The sequence below is a fragment of the Sceloporus occidentalis genome, unplaced genomic scaffold, assembly GCF_023333645.1.
Source record: "Sceloporus occidentalis isolate IW3139 unplaced genomic scaffold, rSceOcc1.0.p SCAF_5, whole genome shotgun sequence".
Classification (NCBI taxonomy): domain Eukaryota; kingdom Metazoa; phylum Chordata; class Lepidosauria; order Squamata; family Phrynosomatidae; genus Sceloporus; species Sceloporus occidentalis.
In genome coordinates, this window is record NW_028316985.1 from 46,930,104 (window position 1) to 46,955,707 (window position 25,604).

The 25,604-nt window shown below is 38.8% G+C and overlaps 1 protein-coding gene across 1 annotated transcript in view; it reads left to right on the forward strand.

Moving 5' to 3' along the window:
* Window positions 1-6,339, forward strand: part of ZC3H11D (zinc finger CCCH-type containing 11D) — a 34,585-nt gene extending 28,246 nt beyond the window's left edge. The window contains exons 11-12 of the mRNA XM_089526796.1: window positions 4,539-4,628; window positions 6,239-6,339. Coding sequence (XP_089382922.1) covers window positions 4,539-4,628; window positions 6,239-6,264 — 116 coding nt within the window. The 3' untranslated portion in view covers window positions 6,265-6,339. The remainder of the gene's footprint in view (window positions 1-4,538; window positions 4,629-6,238) is intronic.
* The last annotated feature ends 19,265 nt before the right edge of the window (window positions 6,340-25,604 follow it).

Below are 25,604 nucleotides of genomic sequence, written 5' to 3' on the forward strand. Positions count from 1 at the left end.
TCTGGGTGCATGAAACCCTATGGATGAGACATCTCTAGGTCATCCTGTTCTCTACTGCTCTGCTCAAATCCTGCAGGCTCAGGCCAGTGGCCTCTTTGAGTCTAACCATCTGGCATGTGGCCATTATCTTTCTACTGCCCTCTACCCTTCTTAGTATTAATGTCGTTTCCAATCATTCATGCCTTCTCATGATGTGACCAAGGGATGACATACTCATTTTAGTTATCCTGGCTTCCAGGAAGAGTTTGGGCTTGATCTGTTCTAGAACCCATTTGTTTGTCTTCTTAGCTGTCCACAGTATCCTCAGCATGCTTCTCCAGCACCACACCCTATATGAATTTATTTTCTTTCTATTGGTTTTCTTCACTGTCCAGCTCTCACATTCATACATGGTGATGGAGAACACAATGGCTTGGATGATCTACATTTTGGTGTTCAGATTCATATCTTACACTTTAGGAACTTGTCCAGTTCTTTCATAGCTAACCTTCCCACCCCTAATCTTCTTCTACTTTTTTGACTGCAGTTTCCGTTGTGATCAATATTTGATCCAAGGTATGGAAACTTTTTAACTATTTCAGTTTTCTCATTATCTGGGATGAATTCTTGTAGATCTTCCGTGGCCATTATTTTTGTCTGGGTTCATACTTTGCCTTTTTTTTAATTTTAAAAAATGATATCAACAACCCTTTTAATCACTTCAGGCTTTAAAGTATTTTACTGTACCTCTAACTATCTTTGACTGTTTCTTCTATTTACCATTCTTTTAATTGTAATTTGTGTGTTTTTTCAGTCTAATAAGCATCTTTGGAATACATTTGCATTAAAGGAAGTATAAAAGTGTTTAAAATAAATATTGGAAAACTTATTTGCAATACCTCTGTCTGTGGTTCAGTGTTTACAGTGATATAGAGAATGGTCTTAAGGGAAATTGGTAATATATAGGAAATATATCTGTTTTGTTCATAGCTGTAACCCAAAGTTGTATATTAAATGTTTATAAAAAATTCTAAAGATTTGAATTTAAAAATTAAATATTTGCAGTTTCTTTTAAAATATCCAATGACCTGTTATGCTAGGCATCAGGCTCACAAGAACATGTTTAGTAAAAGTACAAACTGTGGCAACTAATATATGTCTTATTGCTAAACATCTAGATTATTTAGATTATAGGGAACTCTCCATTGTATCCAATTCTGGTTACAGTGCTCTCTGTCCACATCCTTACTTGCCTGACATCAGTTAACATAAGTGAAGGGATTTGTTCCATTTTTGAACAACACAGGTGTATTTTTGTGACTATTATGATTACTATCTTCTCTTCAATGTGACAGTTCCCTCCCCCAAAAGAAAGAGTGGAACTTACTTGCAAGTGAAGTACAAGTTTAACCAAAGGATAAGAAACTGTCTGGATAGAACTTTATTTGAGAATCATCAGGGTTAACATTAAAAAGACAGGCTGGCATCATAATCAGGACACACCAGAATGTAGTATTGTAATGGAGAATTAGGCAAGCCTGATTAAATTTATGAAGTTGTGCAGAAAAGGCTCAGAATTTAAAGTACAGGTCAGATTCCAGATCCTGAGGGAGTAAAAATGTGAGATTGCAGGAGTGTAAGCAGATGTTTATAGTTTAGAAATGTCTGAGCTGAGATTGAAGCAAGGCTGGGTGCAAGAAAAATAAATCCAGATTAGAACCACAAACGGTGAAAGGACCATACATCTCAGTCTTGTTTAATGATTCATTTGAGAAACTGGCAGTGATATTCAGTGCAGCAATGAAAGCTATCCAGTTCATTGCTTGTGAATGGAGCAGAGACTATTTATTTGGCTGAAAAATACTCTTGCAGTCATTTGTGAGGGAAGATCTATTATTGCAGAGTTAGGAGAAGAATAAGTAAACACTGCAAATGCTTAGAAATGCAAAATATGGCTAACTTTAATGCAAAGTTGAACATCCTGTAGTGGCAGGCAGAAAATCACACATACAGTGCAATACTAGAGCTTAAACTATCCAAGATGTCCAAGAGCCAACTAAGCTTATACTAGGCCATCCATACCAGTGATGAATTTAAACTCTTTCTATCCCAAAACGATCATTTTCCAGCCCATTCTAACTTTGTACTAACATTGTGGCTATATCCCTCAAGTAGAGGAGGTTTTAGTTTGGTGTAACTCAGCTTCTCCCTAACCTCATTCCCTTATCTGACTCTTTTTTGGCTCTTCTGCTAGCACATCTTAGACGGCACAGCAATTCTGTTGTCAAGAGTGCTCTTTTGGGAGTTGGGAAAAGTGTTCTGCTAGCATCATGGTTGCCAGATTTAGGGTTGCTAGCTGGTCTCAGGGAATTCCCATCCTTCTCTAGATGGGGACAGCAATCTCAGAATAAGAAGCATGAGGGGGGGAAAATGAACTTAGGTGTGCTTTTTTGGGTGTGGGGGGGGATTGTTGCCTTAAAGCATGAACATCTTGGATGGATTAGTTGTTTTTAGTCTGTAACCCCACTTTGATCCACTGGAAGAGGCGGGGAAACATAAATAAAATTTATTATTATTATTATTATTATTATTATTATTATTATTATTATTATTCTCCAAGTACTTCTAATTGGTACCAAGGAGTAGCTCATCATGACAGTGTTTGGATGTGTGCTTCACTTACAGGTGCATCAGTGAGCCAGAAATAAGATGTTGTGTGCAGACACTTAGGGACATCATGCCACTTGGGGCAGGGTGGGGAGTAGAGTGTCAGTACCATGGCTCATAAGCTCTTTTTCTTTTTGGACAAGTCCTGGCATCAGCAATGCAGGGCCTGGGAAGTGCCACAACAGTTGGCAGTGTGCCTTCCACAAGTAGCAGTAGATGGCCAGGTAAAACTTCTCCATGTGTCATGTGTACTGTAGGTAAGGCCACGTGGGATGTGAGCCCTGTTAAGGATGGCAAGAACTCTTGAAGCCATGGACACATTTTTCATTTGAAAATGTTGTCTCCTCTCTGACTTTGGGTTATGGAATTATCTAGTTGGTTGAATTTTAGACAGATTTTGGGTCCATTGCCATAATCAGCTGAGCTAGAAACAGCACCAGCCTACATCCCAATTTTTCCTTATCCCAGCTATTTAAGGTCTCAAGGATGCACCTGCATGACATCACCTTCTGGAGGTCAGGTTTGGTTCTTAAATAGCAGGAGATGGGATGCTGAAGTAAACAGATGGTCAAGCCTTGTATGGCTTAGGTACAGGCTATCTGAAAGCCTATGTCCCTAGCTGAGCCTGCCCAAATCTTTCAATATTCGGGCAAGGACTGTCTCTTGATTTCACCACCCTTCCAGGCTTTTATGGTGAGGACATTGTCTTCCCTCTTGAAAGAAGCTCAGCTGGCCCTCTCTTTGCTCCCTTTTCACTTGCACGCAAATACCTTCCTATTTAAAGGCTTTCTTCCCCTGTGTAATGGATTAGTTGTTTTTTTTAAAGTAATATTTTTTATGTTTTATGTGCTTTTCATTAATTGTAAATTGATTTTTTAAAAATAATGTTTTAATCAGATTGTTTAATGATGTTTGAACTTTTCTACCTGGTATTGGTTTTAACTACTTTGTTTTAATGTGTATTGTAAGCTGCTTTGAGTCCCACTTTGATTGACTGATATTCCATCTTTCTCCCAATCAAATAAATATATAGACTAGAATAAATAACATTTCTGTGAGCAGAACAGCCAGCATGTTTTTGAATTACGATTGCACTGTCTGGCTTTTTAAAAATCTTTTTTCTTTTCTTGCATTTTGCACAGCTACCATTTTATGTCAAGTTGAAGCCCATTTTACATGTTCAGATGTTAATCTTTTGTGACATTAACACAACACTTTCACACCTTTCATTTTTAGTGTGAACCATACCCAAAGGAGGTTTTAAAATCTGAAAATTCTTCACCTTGTAAGGCAATGTGTCTTTCACAAACATCTGTAAACTACATAGGCATCTCATGTCTTCCAGAGAAATAACTAAATTTGTAGGGGCCATCATCTGAGTTTTAAAGAAAAAGTTAAAATATGTTTACAATTCTTTTTAAACTGTTAAAGTAAAATATATGAAACTTATTTAAAGTAGGATGTCCCCCCGGAAATATAATTTATACCAAAAGTGCTGCTTTGAGTAAAGGCTTTGATTATTATTTTAATAAATATTTTATACTCAAGAATATAATTGATCTGGAATTTCTTAATTATCAGTTTCAGTTCAATATATTTGTTCTTTTTCCCTCCCTGTTCAATCTGTTTTTGGTGTCATTTTTAGGCATAAACTTGTTGTAGTGGCACAGTGTATTTGAATATTAAAATGGATTGTTCATACCAAATGAGAGAGGGGAAGAGAGAACACCAACTTTTGCAACAATGAAAACAGACCTATGCAGGTATAAGGTGGAAGTATTCTTGTATATGCCCCTGACAGGATGCTAGCTTCTGTGTGTGCGCATTCAGCTAGACTGTCAGAATGAAACTTGCAAATGAACATGTTAAGCAAGCTGTGTTTTCCTTTACAGAAAAATGCACTTCAGCATGTAATAAACCAGGTTGGAGAAAAAGAAGCCCACATTTTAAAGTATATACTAAAGCTGAAAAAACACATTCAGGTATTTTAAAGTGATTAAATTTCTGTTGTTTTTTTTGCTGTCAAACAAACTTCAACTTATTGTGAACTTATGAATAAGAGATGTCTAAGGACCCTAATCATCATCAGTTCTGTTCAGGTTTTACAAATTCAGGGCTGTGGCTTCCTTGATTGAATTAATCCAGAGATGTCTTAATTTGTTAAAAGTGAAAGTGGTCTAGAATGGTTTTTAAATAGTTTTTAAATGTTTTTAAATTGTATATTTAACTTCTTATGGATGGATGGATGGATGGATGGATGGATTGCTGGTACTTAAGAGGGAAGAACTCTCAAAGCATGTTAAATATTTAAAAGTTTATACATTTGTGCTCAAAGCCCTGTCATGGATAAGGAGGACAAATATCCACATCCAAGAGCTGGTAGAAGTTAGATCTTGTTGTTTAGCACTGTATTTCTTTACTTGTGCAAACTGACTAGAAGTAGGGATGTAGCTAGGATTTTGGGAAGGGGGAGGGTCCAGACTAAGTGCCACCATTATAATGGGGCTTGGGCATGGTGGCGCAGCGGCACACACCATTCATTGTATCTAACTGAAGGGGGAGTCTGGACCTCATGGACCCCAACCCCTTGGCTACGTCCCTGCTCGAAGTAAAGAGATCTACTGTCATTTTTCTCAGTCATCATTTTGGTTTTAGAGGCCAGATGTACCATCTTCCTTCCAATTGACTGTTTGTTGTATGAGAGGTTGTTGCTTCCAGTTTTCTCCTTGGCAAAATAATATGGAACTCAGAAAAAAAAATCAATAATAGGCAGTGATATTGTTGACATGAAGGAGCATACTATTCTTTCCAGCCACTGCTTTTGTGATTTCTAACTAATTGCTTTCTGTTAATATAAGGTATGAATAAAGTATTGCCCACTTGTGTCATCTATCCTGAAAAAAATAATAATTCAAAAATGGTCAATTTTATTCTCTAGGCATCACAACTGGTCATTTTGCTAATGGTTGTGAATAGCCTGCATTAGGCCCATGGAGAACCTTCTTCAAAATTGTAAGTGGCTGTCTGGTCACTTCCACTTGTGAAGAAGGTTACCATGGTTGTAAAACAATTCTGGTGATGGAACAAAATGAGTAATCATACACAATCAGGATCAGAATCAGCTCTTTGAGGACAAAGAAAACAAACCATGAGTTCAGGTGGAGTTAGGTAGACTAATTTTCTAAGTAATTGTGCTTAGGATTCCATGCTAAGTGTGTATATCTTTTTTTCTCCCTGGAAAGGTTCTAAAATAAATGGACTGTGCTACATAATATAATTCTCAGCATATTATTCACTCAGAAATACATGCTGCTGTATTGAGTTAGGCTTACGTCCAAATAAATGACTATAGGACTGCAGCCTAATATGGTACCTGGTGGGCCATTAGTTCTAGCAACCATAATTAGATGGATAGCTGGTATTCTCTGTCCTTCTGAGGCCACATCTCAGATGCGTGATATACTATTAATGTTTGTTCCAGGTCCAGACATTATCTAGGACAGGTTTGCAACTTGTTGCACAATGCTTTGATCCTGTATGTTTTGCATGTCATGTGTCAGTATTTTCAGACTTGCTCCTATCTTCATTTCAGAATCCAGAAGAAATGGAAGCAGATAAAATGGAAACAGATTTGACAGAGAGGAAAAAGGAATTGATATATAGAAGTTGTTGCTCTTATGGTTTACCCTCAAAAGAGTAAAACAAGCTGCAAATTCAAATGATATGCTTATCAAGAAACAAAACTGGGATGCAAGGTGATAAAATTAATAATCTTAAGTGCAGAAGTACAGAGCTGATAAAACATGTGCATTAAAGTGTCTAAATGAGGCATACATTTCTGAATAAGTTCTTTTTTGTTGACATTTAATATAGTTTGAAAGTTTCAAATACTTCATGGGCACCATGTTGGTTTGGCCTAACCATCTTTAAAGAAGAGTTGCTAAATAAAAGATTTTAAAAGACCCTTCCTATCCCTTTTAGAATATCACGTTTGCAAAGACAGTGATAATGATCACCAAGTACATTTTGAAAAAGACACCTCTCCCCCACCCTCCCAAAAAGGTTATATTTAGATAATGACAACACTGTGATACAGAGATGAATCAGAAAGTGCTACTTCTCCATGTTCAGGAGGCCAGTGTTTGATTCATGATGTCAAATTCTAATAGTGCTTTCTCAGGCATGTTCTAAACAATGGAAATGCAACTGACTGAAAACTTAATCATATTGTCTTAGGACTTTCTTCATGCCATTCTGAATACGCTCGTAGCACTTCCATTTTTCCCCCAAGGGGAGACTGTTATCAAAGCATGTCTTTTGTTGAATGATTTTTCCCCCATTCAGCAAATGGCATGCTTTGACAACTGTATCCCCACGGGAAGGTAACACAAGTGCTATGACATCAAGTGTAGTGGCACGGAGAAAGCCGCTACTCTTCCAATCAGTTTCGCCTTTTTTCTTTCATGTAATAAATTTGCCTCAGCATCACCATAGGTCAGAAACAACTTGAAGTCACACAACAACAACAACAACAAAGAAGTCCATACTTGGACTTGAAAATGCTTGCTTGTATAGGCCTTCTGCTGCCCCCTACAATATTTTGGAACTCTTTTGAACTTTTTGCATTCTAACTTGCTCTTAACTTCTTCTTTTTTTTAAAAAAAAGAAAATTCTGTGTCAGCTTTGAGACCAAGAATATGGAAAATGGAAAGGGGCAAATTTTAACGTTCAAATGTTGCAGTAGACTGTTGAAACAGTTTCTTTTGCCTTCCCTAATTAGATGCTGTTCAATTTGAATTTCTAGGCCACATAACCCTGTAGCCATATTTCACATTTTGACAGCTTAAAGCAATTTTAAAATTTAATTCAAAAGAGCCTCATGTGTAGTTCTCGTTAACAGGAAAACTACTGTTAGGGCATTTAAAGGCAGAAGTGTGGAGTTCTGCAATTAGTAACTGCTAAGCATTTTGTAGTTTGGTATAAAAATATTTTATGATGATAATATGAACAATGTTACTATTTCATGTATATATATTCCCAGTCTGTAAGCTGGGAACTGTTATTCACTGTAAAGGTTAAGCACTGTTATAGCAGACATGGGTTCCTGCCCCATTTGTCAGAGACCTTTAGGCGCAGGACAGATGGCCTTTTTGTGGCATGGCGGCGGTGTAGCTAGGGTTAGGGACCATGCAGCAATTGCACGGTCCCTAACCCTAGCATGTACTGGTGGCGCCATTATGACATAAAGGACGCATAGCATTCGCATGTCACGCCGTGATAGTTATGTAATGGGTGCACCATTGGTGCACTCGGACGTAACTGGCATGGCAGAAAAAGAACCCACTTTTTGCGGGTTCTTTTTCCTCCAGAGTGAAGCCATGCCATTTGGCGGCTGCGGCTTCCCTCCAGAGGAAAAAAGGCTGCTGGCAGGCTGCCCTTTTTGGTGGGTCTGTCCCAGGCCATAGTTAGTGGAATGGTTAAAAAGAGTCTTCAGGGATTTTAGGTATTTCCAACTCAAATCAGGAGTTTATCAAGCCAGGTTTTGTGTGTGAGAAAAAAGGACATATTTAGCCTTTGATAAACAAGAGCATATGTACAAAATTATCAAATGACTGCTCCAATTGCAGCTCAATCTGCAGAAATAAACATATGAAGCTTTCTATAGTATTTAAACACTGTTTCCTGTTCAAAGCTACAAAGAAAAAGCTGAGGTTGAAGACACAGCTCTATACTTCTACAAGGTAGATCAAAATTTCTTTCTTTTAAATGTGAGTTTGCCACAAAGTAATATATACTCTGATTCAAAGTAATGTATAAAAGGAATTCCCACAGTCTATGAACCACTGGAAATTTATCTGTGGATCTGACGGGTGGCTTCCAATGCTAATTATTAAAAAGTAAAAAAGGACAGAGTTCTTGTACTGACATGTAGTGATTATGACTGGAATTTTGCAAATTATGGGTCCATGTAATTAAATCTTGTAGCAATATTTGTTTTTATGTCAGTTACAAGACTATCAAGGAACTGAACTCTATCCCTCAAATAGTCTCAGGTCCTCAGAAAGTGCCTTTAAAATTCAGATTAAAACCTAGATCTGCTTCACCACTACCCACTACTACACTTGTTCAAGACTATTTCTTAAAGATTGTCTTGGTGACTGTAATACTTTATTTCCTTGGTAGTATGGGATGTAGGACCTAAATAACCTAAAGGCACCAGATCCTGTCCGATCTTGGAAGCTAAGCAGGATCAGCCCTGGTTAATACTTGGATTGGAGGACACCAATGAAGATCAGTGTTGTATTTCAGAGGAAGAAACTGCCAAAACCACCCAATATAATTCATGGGGTCACCATTAAGTCAACAAGCAACTTGAAGATATATGCACACACACACAGTTTGGGATGTGAGAGGAAACACAGTTTGGCAGGTTTGGAAGTGACATGTACATCAAGTCGACAAAGCATCATTGTAATATACAACAGAACAATTGTCTACAGGATGTGTGAAATCTTCTTTTGACATGTATGGACCCCCATATAAGTTTTTCTTTGGATATGAAAAGAAACAATGCTGCCTATTCTCTGATTGATGACTAGGGCTGATGGTGGTTTCCATAATAATCAGAATTGGTCTAAGAAGATATAATATGATATAAAATTAAGCTATCCTGAAATTCATCTGCATATCATGAACGGCATGACCATTTCTGTTTAAGGAATTTGTTATCTGTCAGACAAATTTCAGAATTCTTTCACTTTTTAAAGGGATGATATATAGTAGACAATGTTGTGTTATCAGTTAAATTAAAATGAAAGTGTCAACAATAATTTAACTGCTGAAGAAAAAAAGTAATTTGACTTTTGATAACAGAGGAGTAACCACCAGAGGGCAATATAAGCACATATATTGGACAGGTGCTGAAATCATCCTAATGGTAATATCTTGACAACATAAAGTAGCAGATTAGATCACCAATTACCAAGAAACTTGCATATAGATGTCCTTTGATACACTTTTAAAAAGTGGTTAAAACAGAGAGAGTGAGAGAGCATGTGAGAACAAGAGAGTGAATGCACAATACCTTGCTATACTAAAGCTAGGATAACACAACAGATATACTGTATGTATTCCAGATTCCTATAAAATACAAATGCAGCATTATTTACATTGTAGACTTGCTTAGTGCACTGTTTTCTGAGAGACTGTGAACCACATACTATGTATGTTTGTTCAAAGATGAATGTATTGTGACCTTAGTGGTGGTGTTTATGCCATGCTTACAGAAGGCTGCAGATTCACTCACTGGCATCTCCAGTTCTGTTTGCTATTTTTAAGCTCCAGCAAGTTTTGTCTGGGATAGGAGGGCTGCTGCCAGTCAGATCAAAGTAATTTAAAACAATGATTGTTAATATTAATGTTACCCATATTTTGACTATGTATTTTGAAATGCTTTATCCCAAGCTAGAATGCCACATGGAAAAAGCCTTCAATCACAACAATTTATTGTTCACAAGCAGACTGCACCCAAGGGGATCAGCTTCCACCAATGAAATAAATGAGAAAGATTTCATTGCCCAGCAACTCTGTGGTTCTGTCATAGTGTGCATATAAAAGTTAGGTAGAATAGAGTAACAGACATTATCCCATCTACTGTACTGGCTAGACAATGGCCATGTGTTCAGGGGACTCTTTTTTTCTGAAAGACATACCATTTGTAGTAGCTATGAATTTGAAGTAGAGATGGAAATGATAGTGTTAACTGAGGTTTCTTCCCCCCATGAATCAATCCAGCTGCAATGCTATTAATGTAAACATGCATCTTTTAGATTTTAATCAGACGAAAACTATGATAAGGTCCCCCCTCCCCACCTATGAATAAAACAGAAGCAAATGTCTATGTCAAACATACATATGTTTGAAACAGGGAAACAGTCATGTTTTAATTAGTGGGACACAATGTAAAAAAGGAATATCTTAAGGAAAAGCATGTACTGGAATATGCCCAAATTCCAGTGTGAAAAGAAGAAAAAAAATCACAAACCATGGAATTAGGATGAGAATGCTAGTGTGATTTTGAGAAATGCAATGAAAATGAAACTGGCAGACTTTCACAGCCCTATCTGGAACAGCCCACCTGTATCAATGAATCAGTTACTGTTGATAAAAATGGATTTCCAAGTGATGTGATCAATTAACTATTGGGAAGTGAATGTTTGTGTCAAGTGCCAACACCTTTATCTCAGCATTGCAGCAAGAACACATTCCACACAGGAGGAGCAGCAAGAAACCCCCCTCCGATAAGGTTATGGCAATGTTTCAAGTCCAAAAGCTAGCAGATGCTTAATATTTTTTACCTTGAGGCCACAGAAACCCTGCTGTTTTGATTTAGCATGTTAGAAAAGTTCTCAGCATGGCCTGTGCAGAAACTGTGGCATAATATACATCCTCAAAAGTTGAACTCATCTTTGTTCTTGTGTCTCCTTTGCCCTTGGTTGTGTTGCACTTGTTTGAAGCTGTTTCTCCCCAATGCATCTCAGTAGTTTCTATTGTGTTTCTCTCAGCACTGTTTGTAGCTAGGAAAAAAATAAAAGCTAGGGGAAGCCCTTTAATTTTACAATAACTAATTATGAAATGCAGATCATCATTAAATGGCAGTGTGTCTTCTGGAGTGAACAGCAGCTTGGAGCAGGGCATTTTCATTGGAAGTCAGACCATGGCACAGAAAGAAAGTATTAAAACCTCTTCTGTATGCTATGGTCTTGTTTCTCCTTAACCCACCTTGGCTGCACTTAAAAGTAAAAACATGTAGATGTGTGAAATGCAGTCAAACATTTCACATCTTGTCTGGTTTGGTTTTAAACTAGCATTTCAATTAGTTTCCTTATCTGACCTGATGAAGGGTCCTTTGACATTGAAAAAATGTATACTCCTATTCTAACTATACTTGACGTGTAAGATATCAGTATTATCTGTTCTGTAATCTTAATTAAATTACTGAGTCAGGCCATTGAGTAATTTAATTCTGTACAGCTAAAACTGACAAAATATTATTTGTCATTGTCAAGTAGATGTTTTGTACCTTTACTATATGAGAGTATTTTGGGATTTAAGGGATTAATCCTACCTACCTAGGAGCTAAGAGCTGTATGACATTGCTTCCATGAGCTGCCATTGTGTGGAAGCATTTTGTAGTGCTGAAATAAATGTGTGGTTTCTTCACAGTCAGGTGAAAACTATTCAGTTCTCTGATCTGGTATTAGGCCCAATACCATTACACCACAAGGTCACTGCCTTCTGTTGGCCACATCATTTGCCAACTCATTCTTTCTAACAGACGCCTGGACAGTGTTTGCAGCAAATGTGACAGCAGATGACAGCCCAAAGGCTTACAGGTCAAATAGCTAGAATATTTTAACCTATTGCAGAGGGAACTGGAGCTTAAATAACAAAATACAGTTTGGACATTCACTGCACAGAAAGCCTTTAATTGCAAATTAAGACATGTCTTGGATTGGAATTCATTTTGGGGTTGAGACAAATAATGGCCGGTTACAGACGGCCAAAATAAAGCTGCTTCGAGTCACAGTGGAGGTATGGTGTTTCAATGATGCATGAGTCCTAAGAGTCCAGAAGTCGCACCAAAGCCATGCTCCAGCCCTAAGGACTGGAGCATGGCTTTGGTGCGACTTCTGGACTCTTAGGACGTATGCATCATTGAAACACCATACCTCCACTGTGACTCGAAGCAGCTTTATTTTGGCTGTCTGTAACAGGCCAATGTGACTTGAGACTGAGGATTTAGCAATTTTGTTTTAAGGATTCCAATATGATGTTGATGCAATCTAATATATTATGTGAAAGATTTAGGGACAAAGTTTTCCAGATGTGTCTTTTGGGGTAGGTTTTGAAAGGTGAAAAAGAAAGCTAATATAACCGTGGGTGCTAGTTGTGGTGGTGGTGGTGAGGAGCAGGTGGGTATAAATCACACATTTCAGATTTATGAAAATCCAAACAATTTGAGGATTTCATCACTCTTGGATGGATGGATGGATGGATGGCTGGATGGATGGATGGATGGATGGATGGATGGATGGATGGATTATAGCCTAAAAGCTATCTAGACCCTAACATCTATCATTCTGGATCAATATCAATCCATTAATGAGAGAAATAATTCCTGTTCTCTTGGTATTCTGATGAAATATAGACAATGGGAAGTCACAATGTTGCAATTTTGCCAATGCCCATTTTGTAAGTTATGCCTTATGAGACTGCATATATATTAGTCAATTGGGATTGTTTTTATATGTGGATGTCTCTACTCCTACCACAAGACCAGTTTTTGAAATTAATCCCGAAAATAACATCTAGATTATACTATATTAATACTGCAACCACTTTTCATGTTGACAATGCTAATTCCAGACATGATGCTTCTAGACATGATGCTAATAAAATTATTTCCCAAAATTCATGAAATGATATGTCTACTGGATAATGAAATTATGATTTAAATTTTTTAAAAAATGACCTCATTATTAAGCAGTGGCAACTTCTGAATATTTAATGCCAGACAGAATTTGGACTGAATTTTTGAAAAGTCTAGCATTTTGGTGCTTTTTAGAACCAAATGTTGCCTAAAAATGTGATGGCAGAAGCTTAGTCTAGATCATGGCTGGCTGGGTATCTTATTGCCTTCCATATTATGTTGGATTACAGTTCCTACTAGGCCCAGTCAATCTGGCTAGTGGAGGAGGGAAAGGGTAGCAGTATTTCCTCAACATCCTGAAAGCCACAGATTTTGCAGCCTTGCTCTGGACTTGTTTTGCACACTTCCATCCTTAAATGTATGGTTTCTTTCATATAAAGAATATTAATTACATATAACTTGGGCGCGTTCCACATGCGCCAAAAGTACGTGCTCGGCACGTACTAGGGTTAGGAAGGGGCGTCCTTTCTGGGCGCCCCTAACCCTAGTACGCGCTGAGCATGTACAAAATGGCAGCACTCTTTCTACATGGGCACCGCCATCTTGGCGTAGCGGACGCTTAGCGTCCGCACGTCTCGGCACCATTATGACACTACAAGTGTGCCAATGGCGCTTTGCGGTGTCATTATGATGCCGCAAAAAGAAGCCACTTTTTGCGGCTTCTTTTTGCTGGTCAGAGGAGTTGCACGGTTTGTCCACTGCAGCTCCTTCACGTAGCAAACACCGGTGCCAGCAGACGTGGTCTGTAAAGTGCCATGGTGTCTCTTTCCTTCTAATAGTGCAAAACTATACATATATATTTGGAAACAAGCCTTTTCACACTAGCTCCTTAGGCTTCATCTTCATTGCAGATGTAATGCAGTTTTATATTACCTTAATGGTATCCCAGAATTCAATAGCATTAAGCCATGGCAGTTAAAGTGCTGTCAAAATGCATTAGTGGAGGTGTAGCAATAGTCCACTAAAGAAGTGGGGTTGCTACTGTTTCTGCTACTGAGATTGTAATTCTGCCTTTCACATTTCAGTTTGAGATGAATGATTGTAGCAATCATTTGTGCAATAACTCTTCTTGGGGGCAGTTTTGGATGACTGCTTAGTACTTTCCCCACACATTTCACCACTTCTTCATTCTTATTTGGCAATTTCCAAAGAGCCTGCCATAATTCCCCCCTGCCCCACATATCCTGCTTTTTCAAAAAATGCTTTCATTGTCATAATTACACTAGTGTGATATTTGTTTATCATGCTTGAGTGGGTTGGGGTTCCCTTGCTGCTGTACCACTACAGTGGTAGAGTGCAACAGATTTTTAAAAAACTGAACAAGAAGGAAGCATCTGGAAAATTGTGGCAACCCCCAAGCAAGGTTCTATCCACCCAGTCCTTCCTTTCACCTGCCCTATTGGAAATAGAGAGAGAATGGAAGTTGAGGCATAAGCCCTAACACACTTGTGTGATCCCTAAATTGAGCTATTTGTAAAATATATATTTTATACCAATTTTAAAAAACCCACATAACTTGCCTGGGTTGACAAACTGTAGCCAAAAAAACTGGGACTACAAAGCAGGAAAATAGGACAGCAGCAACATCACATGGAAATGCTTGCTTCTTGCTGATGCTAACCCACCTCTACTTCACTTTAAAAGCCTTGTGTGAAAATGTCCTCACTGTGCTAAATGGGGCTTACTGTGGATAAGTGTGATTGCTGCCTGAAGGACAGTACAGTTTATTTAAATTGAAAATTTAAATTTCCTTGAGGCATTTAAATTTGCTAACATAATCCTGTAAATCTATCATTGACAGAGTTATGGAATATACAGCATACAGTATATTCCACACTTATCCGCACTTCAGAGAAATTGCAGCAGACATTTAGCAATACTAACTTGCTTTAAGGCTTAACATTTTTTTTTGAATAAAAACTCTGAGGTTTGAAAGATATTGGAAAAATCTTTTTAACCAGCCTTTCAGTTAAAAATTATGTGGCTTATTAAAAAAAAAAAAATTCTTAGGACCTGTATAGTGAGTTTGAATGTTAGCTCAGATGCCATTCACATAGTTCTCTGCAATTCTGTGGAAGTCAAATACAGAGAAGTAGTGACTAAATGGTTTTTATGGTTTTAAATTGTGATTGAATTTTTATTGTCAAGTTTTAATGTTATGTATATATCGTGTTGTTATTTTTGATTTTTGTATTTTGTATTCTTTGTTGTGCACCGCTTTGATCAGTTTTGGAAAAGCGGTATATAAATAAATTTTATTTATTATTATTATTTATTATTATTATTATTATTATTATTAAAATGAAAAATGACAGATTCAGATTTGCACCCACAGAATTGTGTAGCAACATGTTTCAACTTTTTGTAGATCAGCTAATAAACTTGACAGGTGAATTCTTGAAGTACTACTCTGTTGTATGCTATATACTCTGGGGACACCCTAGACATGAGAAGTAAAACTTTGTAGATAAAAATAAAGTATAAAGAAAAAGAAAAACTTTTAAACACTCACACAGTGGTCCAGCAAAAACCTGCAGTGCTGCAGGATGTTAATGACTGCTGAAACTATAGACCTAATCTAATTGCTACCCTTAACTAGAGTAGACTTAACTAGAGTAGACTTGCTAAAGAACACTGGAACATATGTGACTTAGGAAATGCCCATTGATTAATTGGTTCTACTGTGTTTGGGGCCAGCAATTGCCTTTAGGTCATTGTATGGTGGCAGAACAGGGACTAAACTAATCAGAAGTCAAGCATGCTGAATCTGTGAATTAAATCTATGACTCAGACATAGAATTCTAGGGAGACCATGAAGAGTGAGGAAATTAAAATGGAGGCCAGAGGCAGAAGAGAAAAGTTGCAGCTCAGGCACTAACTGATTATAATGAGTTAGGAATCAGAGAATCATAGAGTTGGAAGAGACCACAAGAGCCATCCAGTCCAACCTCCTGCCATGCAGGAACACAGCATCAAAGCACCCCTGACAGATGACCATCCAGCTTCTGTTTAAAAGCCTCCAAAAAAGGAGAGTCCACCACACTCCAAAGGAGTGTGTTCCACTGCTGAACAGCTCTTATTGTCAGGAAGTTCTTCCTAATGTTGAAATGGAATCTCTTTTTCTGTAGGAGACTGGTGTGAGAAGTGTGTGCCACGAAGTTAAAAAATTGCCTCATCCCACTATGTGTGTGTGTGTGTGCCTGCAAATCACCTGTCAATTTATGAATTTCATTGTATTCTATTAGGCAAGGAATACTCAGAGGTGGTTTTGCCAGTTTCTTCCTCTGAGGTATAGCTTACACCACCTGGCATTTATTGCGATATCCCATACAAATATTAACCAGGCTGACCCTGCTTAGCTTCCAAGGTGAAACAGGTTCTAGTGCCTTAAGGGTATTGAATTCCTTCACAGCCCTATAAAGGAATGTTTTTAAAAAGTAAAACATTCTCTTTCTCAGTCTCCACTATGTAGCTGTTTAGGATGCCTGGAGTCCTAAACAGTAATTATTCTCTTTTAGCAACAAGTATACTTTGCAACAATTTGTTGCTAGTTCTTGTTCTGATGACAACATACATGTCTGGATATAAAGAACACTTTTGCAGGCATATCCACACACAATCAGAAATGCAGGATCAAATGATTTATAAGATGGTTTTGTAGTTTATTATTATGTTTATTATTTTTAGGAGATATGTCACCTTGCCAAATATCATGCAGGTTTTACAAAACATTATTAACCTTCCTAGTGACCACCCAGTGTTTGGATGAATTATGTTCCTTTTAACCAGATGCCAAAATCCATTATCTACAAAAACATACATTTCCAAGATTACCAGAGGCATAAAAAGTAGATGTGATCTGAGAAGTCAGGAAGGTGGGGGGGTGGGGGTGGGTGGGCAGGGGATCTTTCAGCTTAAAAAAACTGTGTTTTCTCAAGACAGGTTAACTGTAACTGTTGCTCAGGTTTTCTGTATTATAAATTCTCATTTAAAATTGGTTTCATTATGTGATCCTCCACATCAAGTAGCAGACTGCTGTGAAGCAATTAATTCAACTACCATGGAACATGCAAGTCAGAACACTGATCCATCTGTTTTGTCATTGTCTATGCTGACTGGCAGCAATTCTTTAGGGTTTCAAACATTGGATTTTTCCAACTCTACCTAGATAAGATGGAAATTGAGCATAGGACCTTTGATATGCCAAGAAGTGACAGTGTGTGCATACCAGCCATTAAGACCAGCCTGGGGGCAGATTTGAGCATGGTGTCCATACGACACATGCCCCAACTTTGCCCCCATGGCAGTGTGATGCCATGCACCACACCACATAGCATGTGGCATCATGGCACCCCTCTGGCACTGTGTCCACATGATGCAGCACCAAAGGAGTGCCTTAAAACCCTGGCACCGTGGCTATCATGCCCTTTCCAGGATGCAAAAAGGAGGGTTTCAGGGTTTCTGACCACTTAAAAAATGTTCTTTCAATTTTCCCAATAATTTGGAATATTGTATCCATCTCTAATGTACATAAAACACAGACTGGGAGGTTTCATTTGAAAAGCAAAAAGTTAGGTCTTTTCTACCATCTCCATGCAGTTTGTGCCTCAGGCACTTTTCTCTTACCAGGTTGACACTAGTAATAGAACAGAGGAGGGAACCATCTAATTAAAAATAATAATTGTAAGCCACTCTGATAGCCTTTAGGGTTGAAGGGTGGGGTATAAGCACTCTAATAAATAATAAATAAATAAAAATATCTGAAAGAAGACTGACATGGGAGCCCAGGCAACAAGGTGGTAAGATTTCCTCCCCTTTCCCATTTGTCACCCACTTTATTTATTTATTTATTTATTTATTTATTTATTTATTTATTTTCTAATTATACTTAAGTTATATATCACCTTTCTCTTAGAATGGAGAAAGGTGAGATATAAATTACAGTGGACCCTTGTTATATGCTGGTGTTTGGTTCCAAGATCCCCCGTGGATAACAAAATCTGTGGATGTTCAAGTCCCATTAAATATGATATAGCAAAATGGCGTCCCTTATAAAAAATGGGAAATCAAGGTTTGATATTTGAAATTTATACTTTTTTTGAACATTTTCAAACTGTGAATGCTTGAATCCATGTATAAAAAAATCCATGTATAAGAAGGGCCGACTGTACAGTAAGTGTAATTTATGCACCTATTGGGTTCCAATAAATTAAAGGTGGTTTACAATAATTTAAAACAAAGTACAGTGTGCTCTTCCCATCCCTGGGGTTTTGGTTCTAGGACCATCTGTGGATGAGAAAAAATGGGGGAGTGCAAGCTCATATTAGTCAATGTGTAAGAACATGTGTCCTCCATGTTACCATGGCGGTGTACATGTGTCACCATTGACTAATATGGGACAGAGTGATTTGTGGGACATCCAGGACTTTATCATACTGGCTCTGAACTGGGCCCAGTGTGTTCTAAACGTGCGCGTGCGTGGGTGCACATGGAATGGGATGGGGCCAAGAACCCAATTTTACTGCACAGTGGAACACCGCCTTTGCCACCGGGTGTTCCAGTTGCATCCCCGTTCCATCCCAGAGGGCACCATTTCTGAGAACGCTTAGAAACAGTTAATAATAATAATAATAATAATAATAATAATTTATAGTCCGCTTAATCACTTGGAATCCAAGCGGATTACAACAATAAAACAGGATGCAGTTAAAATTATAAAACCCCTATCCTTCCCCCCAGTATAAAAACATAGCAATACTAAAAAGAGATTAAACCAGACAGATATTAAAACAGTAGTATAAAATCACAGTTAAAATCAATGGAAGATTTCTAAAAAAGAAATGTATAGCGGGAACCAGATAGGATGGAAAAAGGGATGGAGAAAAGGGGAGAGAAGTGGAGGGGGGGGCAGGAAAATAGAGGTGGACCTAGTCTGGAAAGGCCTGCCAGAAGAGATCTGTCTTAATAGCCTTCTTAAAGGTTTCCAAGGTGGTAATCTGACGGATCTCATATTAGTCAATGTGTAACAACATGTGTCCTCCATGTTACCATGGTGGTGTACATGTGTCAGAACTGGCGCCCTCTGGGACAGAACAGGGACGCAACTGGAAGACTTTAAGAAAAAGACACATTTTTATAAATGTAGCATGTGTTCCAACATGGCCTCCATGTGATAAGGAAGGCTTCTTTGACATGGCATATTTCAAATGATGCACTCATTGGTGACAACTAGATTTCTCATCAGTTTCCTATACCAGCTTTGGAGAAACAATTTTGAGTAAGAAGATGAGCCCCCCCCCCCCTCTTTGCCATCTGACATCATTAGACAGAGGGAGAGAAAGGCCTGCCAGCTCCATCAGGTCTGACCTAAAGGAAAAAGCAGAGCCCTCCCTGTAGCCCATCTGCATTGGTCCAGGCCTCAGAGGGAGCAAAGAACTGCTGGACCTGTTCCTCTTCCCCACTACCATTTCCTTCTCCTTTTGTGTCGTGTCTTTTTAGATTGTAAGCCTAAGGGCAGGGAACCATCTAAATCAGTGGTTCCCAACCTGGGGGTCAGGACCCCTTTAGGGGTCGAATGACAGTTTCACAGGGGTTGTCAAGGACCTCCCCCATTGCACCACTTCTCAAACAAAGGTCCTCCAAGCCTTTGCTCCAGTAGTCCCATTGAAGCAGCAGCCACCTACAAGCCCCTCAGTTGCTTAGCAACTGCCCTCAGCATCCCGTTTCCTTCCTCTCTCAGGAACATATAGCTGTGCAGAAAGGAAGAGAGATAGCACAGCCAATGAGTTCCAGTTTCACTTTGAACCACTGACCTGCCGCTCTATCATGGGGCTTTCTGGACAGGTTTCTCCAGAGGGGGTTTGCTATTGCCATCCTCTGAGGCTGAGATAGTGTGGCTTCATGCCCAAGGCTCAAGGCAAACCTATCATGGGGCTTTCTGAGCAGGTTTCTCCAAAGAGGGCTTGCCACTATCATCCTCTGAGGCTATTTTTGCAATTAATCACTATGCTTTACTTATGTTCAATTTGTAACAATGAAAATATGATTCATAACAGTAGCAAAATTAAAGTTATGAAGTAGCAATAAAAATAATTTTATGTTTGGGGGTCACAACAACATGATAAACTGTATTAAAGGGTCGCAGCATTAGAAAGGTTGGGAACCACTGAACTAATTAACCATTTTGTAAGCTGCTCTGAGAGCCTTTGTGGTTGAAGAACAAGGTACAAATAGTCTAAATAAATAAATTAATAAATATATGACTGTCAGCTAAGAATTAAATTTCTTCTCCCCCACAAGAACATGTTAATTGCATTTACATAATTAGTATCACATTTATCTTGGCCTTCAGCCTAAGAAAGCCATAACAATAAAGTTTTCTACTATATAGTAGGAGCACCATATCATTGTTCTAGCCATCTGTGGATTGGAGCTCCTGTAGATAGTCCTGCTCCAATGGCAGTCAATGGCACCATGCATGTCACCACCCATTGTCTAATATGGGCTTGAACTCCCACATTTTCCCCATCCATGGGGGTAGTAGTGGTGGGTTGGATCCAAATATCCACAGATGGGAAGGGCCCACTATAATAGCAGAATGAAAGCACAGTTAAATACAGGAAGCCAAAACTTGTACTCGTGGCTGAGGGCGCACATTAAAGAAATACCATGGGACATACTTTGATAAAAGTAGTGCCCATAGTAATGCTATGTAAAATGCACACTAAACTGATAATACACTTATTCTTTAGACTTGGGATGTGTGTGATTCTTGATTTCAGTCTCCAGTTCTGAATTCTCTGTGTCTGATTAAAGTTTACTTTAATTTCCCTGGTAGGGATGGACAAATGTATCAGATTCAGTTTTTCTTCTTTGTGGTCTCTGAGAATCATACAAATTGAGTTTTTTTCCACTCTTAAATTTGGATAATCCTGAAGTATAGGATACCTTTTTAAAGGGGGAGGGGAATAAAACCACACAATAATTCATACACATTTGTCATAATACATGCTTTTAATACATGCATTTTTGTATGTAAGTAATAATAACATTTTTGACAACCTATTTATCTAAGATAATAAACTGCAATACTATTTTCATGAACATAAACATCTTTGTATGATTTATTCCTAAAATATACATTTGTCTATATTTTTATTTGGAAAAAGTATATTAAAAATATAGATTTTAAAGGATAACTGAGTTTTGACTACTGGTTGCAATGAAGACACTTATGTAAGATGTAAGATTATGTAAGATTAAAATGTGGATCAAACAAATTTCTGTCCCATCCATACATTCACCATATTTTATGTTGTTAATTCTGTATTAAGTAGTTTTGACTAATATACATGGTGATCTTCACTCTCTCTGGTAGGAGTAAAATACAATCATAGTGTAGCTCTCTATATTTCCATCTACTAGCCACCTGGCATCAGCACCCCACTTACAGATGAAATGCTATGAAACTTCAGAATGACCAAAATGTACTTTCAAATCGTCTCACTCTGATGCTTTACTTCTTTTTCTGGAGTTGGATAAAGAGGAATACATAGAAGTCATAGAGAAATGATATCAGTTTCATTATGCAAGGTTTTTGCTTTTATGTATGATGCATCTCAGCACCAAAAAAGGATAAAAGTTATGTGTCTTTAGATCAAGAAGACTTACATGGACCTTGGTAGGTGTATATGCTTGTACATGTAGGTGGATGTGAATTATTAGTTTATAATACATTCAGAAGATGTTCTTGCAGAATAATAACAGCCTGAAATGCCAGGAACAGGCAGTTACACCATTTAGTTTCCTGCAAGCATTATTTCTACCTTCTTTTCCCCTCATTGCAATTCCCTCCCACTAATGCACTTGACAATGTACAATTGTCTTTAGTGTGCCCTACATCATTGTTTGTCCCAGAAGGGGATAAAAATATGAGTTCTATTTATTTGTGCAACAGTCAGTATTAAAAGCCTTTGAATTTTCTTAAGAAACAAAGCTATTTTATCTTAGGCTTTTCTTGCTCATGGTTGTTTTTCGTTCTAGCTTGTTTGCCCCCCCCCCCCAATAGAAAAATTCCAGTCATTTGTAAATTTCACAAACAGCCAGTTATAGATATACCTGTTAGGGGCCAGGTTTCTGCCCTAGGAACTGGTGTACATGGGGCTTCAGTGAAAAATTAACATCTTTGCATGATGCATTTTTTTTGCTGCTACACTGAAATTGTGTTTACTGATTCATAAGTTCATAGCTGGTCAGTATCAATATGTGAGATTCAGAAGACTATCAAGGAAAGACAGGTGTTCATATTTTGATTTGCAAGACAGATAAGCAAGAACACCTATTCTTCTTTAGGGAATGTGTACAGCTGCAGCTGTTAAGCCTTTATTGAAGGTATATTGTGTCAAGTGCCTTGAATGCATAATTTGAATTACTGTGCTTAGTAGCATTGAAAGCTGAGTGATTGATGTCCAAGGTTGACAGGGTAAAGTTACTCAGGTCTGTTTGGCCTGGTCTACAAGGTGGGTGAAGGTGGAGAACTCTTAAAACAGGGCAATCAGAAGTGATACTATGGGAATATCATGGGGAACTTCTAGTTCCCTGTAATACAATGTGTGAGCATAACTGACTCTAGATTTCCATACTATTGAAAGGAACAAGGTGCCTGAAATGGTGGAAGATTCTGTTCTCCAAAGTGCAAGAACTGTTGTCACTACTGTTGACTTATCTGAACAGCACAACCCTCGCCAATGATACAGAAATGATCATTTATCCTTTAACAGCATGGACCACATGTGTTCCTACTTAGTTGAAAATCCCAAACTCCCCCTGGTGTCTCAATCAATAAAATAGAGGTGTTTGTATGAGTAAGTTAATATAGGACATTAGGATGGAGAGAGAAAGAAGGGAGAAACATGAAATAGATTTTATAAAATAATTATTGCAATAATTATTGCAATGACATTATCAAGGTAATGTGCAATTGTTTTCCTTGTTCTCTTTCTTTTGTATTGAATCGAATCAATCTGTGAGACAAATGAAGCAGTCTTTCATTGTCCCTTTTCTTTTTAATAGAGATTTTGTGATAGGGTTGCCATTTGTCCTGGAAAACCTGAAATGAATTGACTAAAAAAAATGTCCCGGCCAGCTGGGCCAGTTGAAGCAGTAAATCACAGATTTCTCCTTCATGACAGGCCAATGGGTAGGTTAAAATTAGCAGTGGTGATGAAGTAGGGAATCATGCAAGAAGATTGGCACTGGTGGGAGCCTTATCCAACCTTGGAGGCTCCAGTTGCATTGCATTGTCACCTTATTCTTCCATCTCGCCTTCCCCCAACAGGGCCAGTAGGCAGGAAAGGAAGGGAGGCAAGCAGAGATGGACTTGTGTTGTGTGGTGATTGTGTCAGTGGCTTGAGCCTAGGGCTAGGCAGCATGGAGTGACTTCACTTCCAAACAGCCTTGAGAGAGTACAGGGAGTCCTTTTATCTCTAGAGCTGCTTGGAAACTTCCCCCTCTTCACACCAGCTAGAGCGGAAAAAAAGAAAAAAAAACCCAGCTCTTAGTTTGGTACAGGCACTGAGGTTGAAACATAATGCTAGAAAAATGTGCAATGATTAATGTATTGAATTTGCATAAATTAGAATACAAATTAATATTATGCATAATTATAATAATTTACATAATATGCAAATTAGATCCCCAGATATTAAGGACTGAAATATGACTACCCTAATTTGTAAATTTGACAGTCTTGTGAAAATATTGGATATTTTCTGCATTTCTTCTCTGGTTTGCATTTCTTCTCTGGTATAAATACATTATATTGGTGTACATTTGTACTTGTTTCGTATAAATAAAAAAGCATGTATGCACAAAGAGTATCCCATTATTATGGTTGTCTCAATATGTATTTCAAATAATACTTATTGTTTAGCACATTTATACCCCAGCCTACAGCCAAAAAGCCTCCCAGAATGGTTTACAAATAATTAGTTTGGCAATTACTTGCCCTCAGGCTTACAATTTAAAAAGACATGAAACACAAGAAAAGGGGATAGCAGTGAGGGAGGGGATTAAGTCCAGCAAATGCTGGTGGTAGTTTTCTTCCTCTGAGGTCACAGCAATGGCAGTTGATATTTGGGAAAAGCCTTTTAACAGCTGCTGGAATCAACGCATGGTGGAGTTGGGAAACTATGTAAGAGAAACTATGGCGCGTTACAGACCGCCTGTTTGGGGCAGCCTGTAACTGGCCCTTTCCCTGCTGGATCGGGGCCTCAGCTGCCACAACGGCAGCCTCCGAGGCCCCGATCCACCGCTTTCCAGGCCACGGGGAAGCGGCAAAAGGCCGCTTCCCCATGGCCTGGAAAGGGGTGTCCTTGGGACTTCAAGCCTCGAGGACACCCAATGACGGTGGGGAGGAGGAGAAAGGGGCCACTCGGCCCCTTTCTCCCTTGCGTCGCTGGCACAGCCGTCTAAAGGCTGCACCAGTGACGCAAACTGCAAAAGGAACTCCGTTTCAGAGCTCCTTCTCGCGCCGCGGAAAGGGCGCTCTATACGTCCGTGCCGCCCTGTTTGGAGGCGGTGCGTTCGTGACGTCGTAATGGTGGCGCCGTGTACATAGGGCGCTGCCATTTTATACGTCCTGGGGATGTACTAGGGTTAGGTGCACGCATAAGGCACGCACTTTGCCTAAACCTAGTACGTCCCCAGGACGTACTTTACGCCCGTGCGGAACGGGCCTATGTAAGGTACCCAAGTGTGTTTTGGGCAGATCTGAAATCTGAATAGGAGACTTTCCTACTCATACCTCAGCAGTGCTTATCACCAATCTGCTATACAGATTTAAAGTTCATAAAAAATAATGTTTTCCTGGGTTACGTGAAATCTTTAATTAGATCAAATTAATTCGATCACATATGTATCTACCCAAAAGTAAACCTCAAATTGCTCACTGGGGTTTGCCCACAGGTAAGAGCATATAGGACTACAGCTTCAGTATGGCAAATTTCTCAAGCAGATGTGAACTGGATCACACTTTGCTGTGGGTAAAAGCATGCCAAAGCCAGATTCTGTAATCACTGTATGAACAGCATTGCTTTTTGAACCTACATGTCTAGATGCTGGGGATGCATGACAAAACAGCTATGAGCATCTTCTGATTCATCTTGCAATAAATAACTATGGGACTGTGCAGACCACCCCTTTTAGAGACAGATTGGGGCTGTAACAACCGCACGCCATGGCCCCAATCTGGCCTCTCTGCGGCGCAAAAAGGAGTCCCGATTCTGCCCCCAGGCCAGCGTTAATGGCCAGTCTGCACAGGCTGTATTAACTAATAGTAGAGCACTATCACAACCTGCCAATGGTATACAAACCGATGAAGAAAATCCAGCAAATGCTTCACTCAGCCACGGACCAGAGAGACCCTCTCACAGCCACAGGAGTTTACCACATACCATGCAGCTGTGGA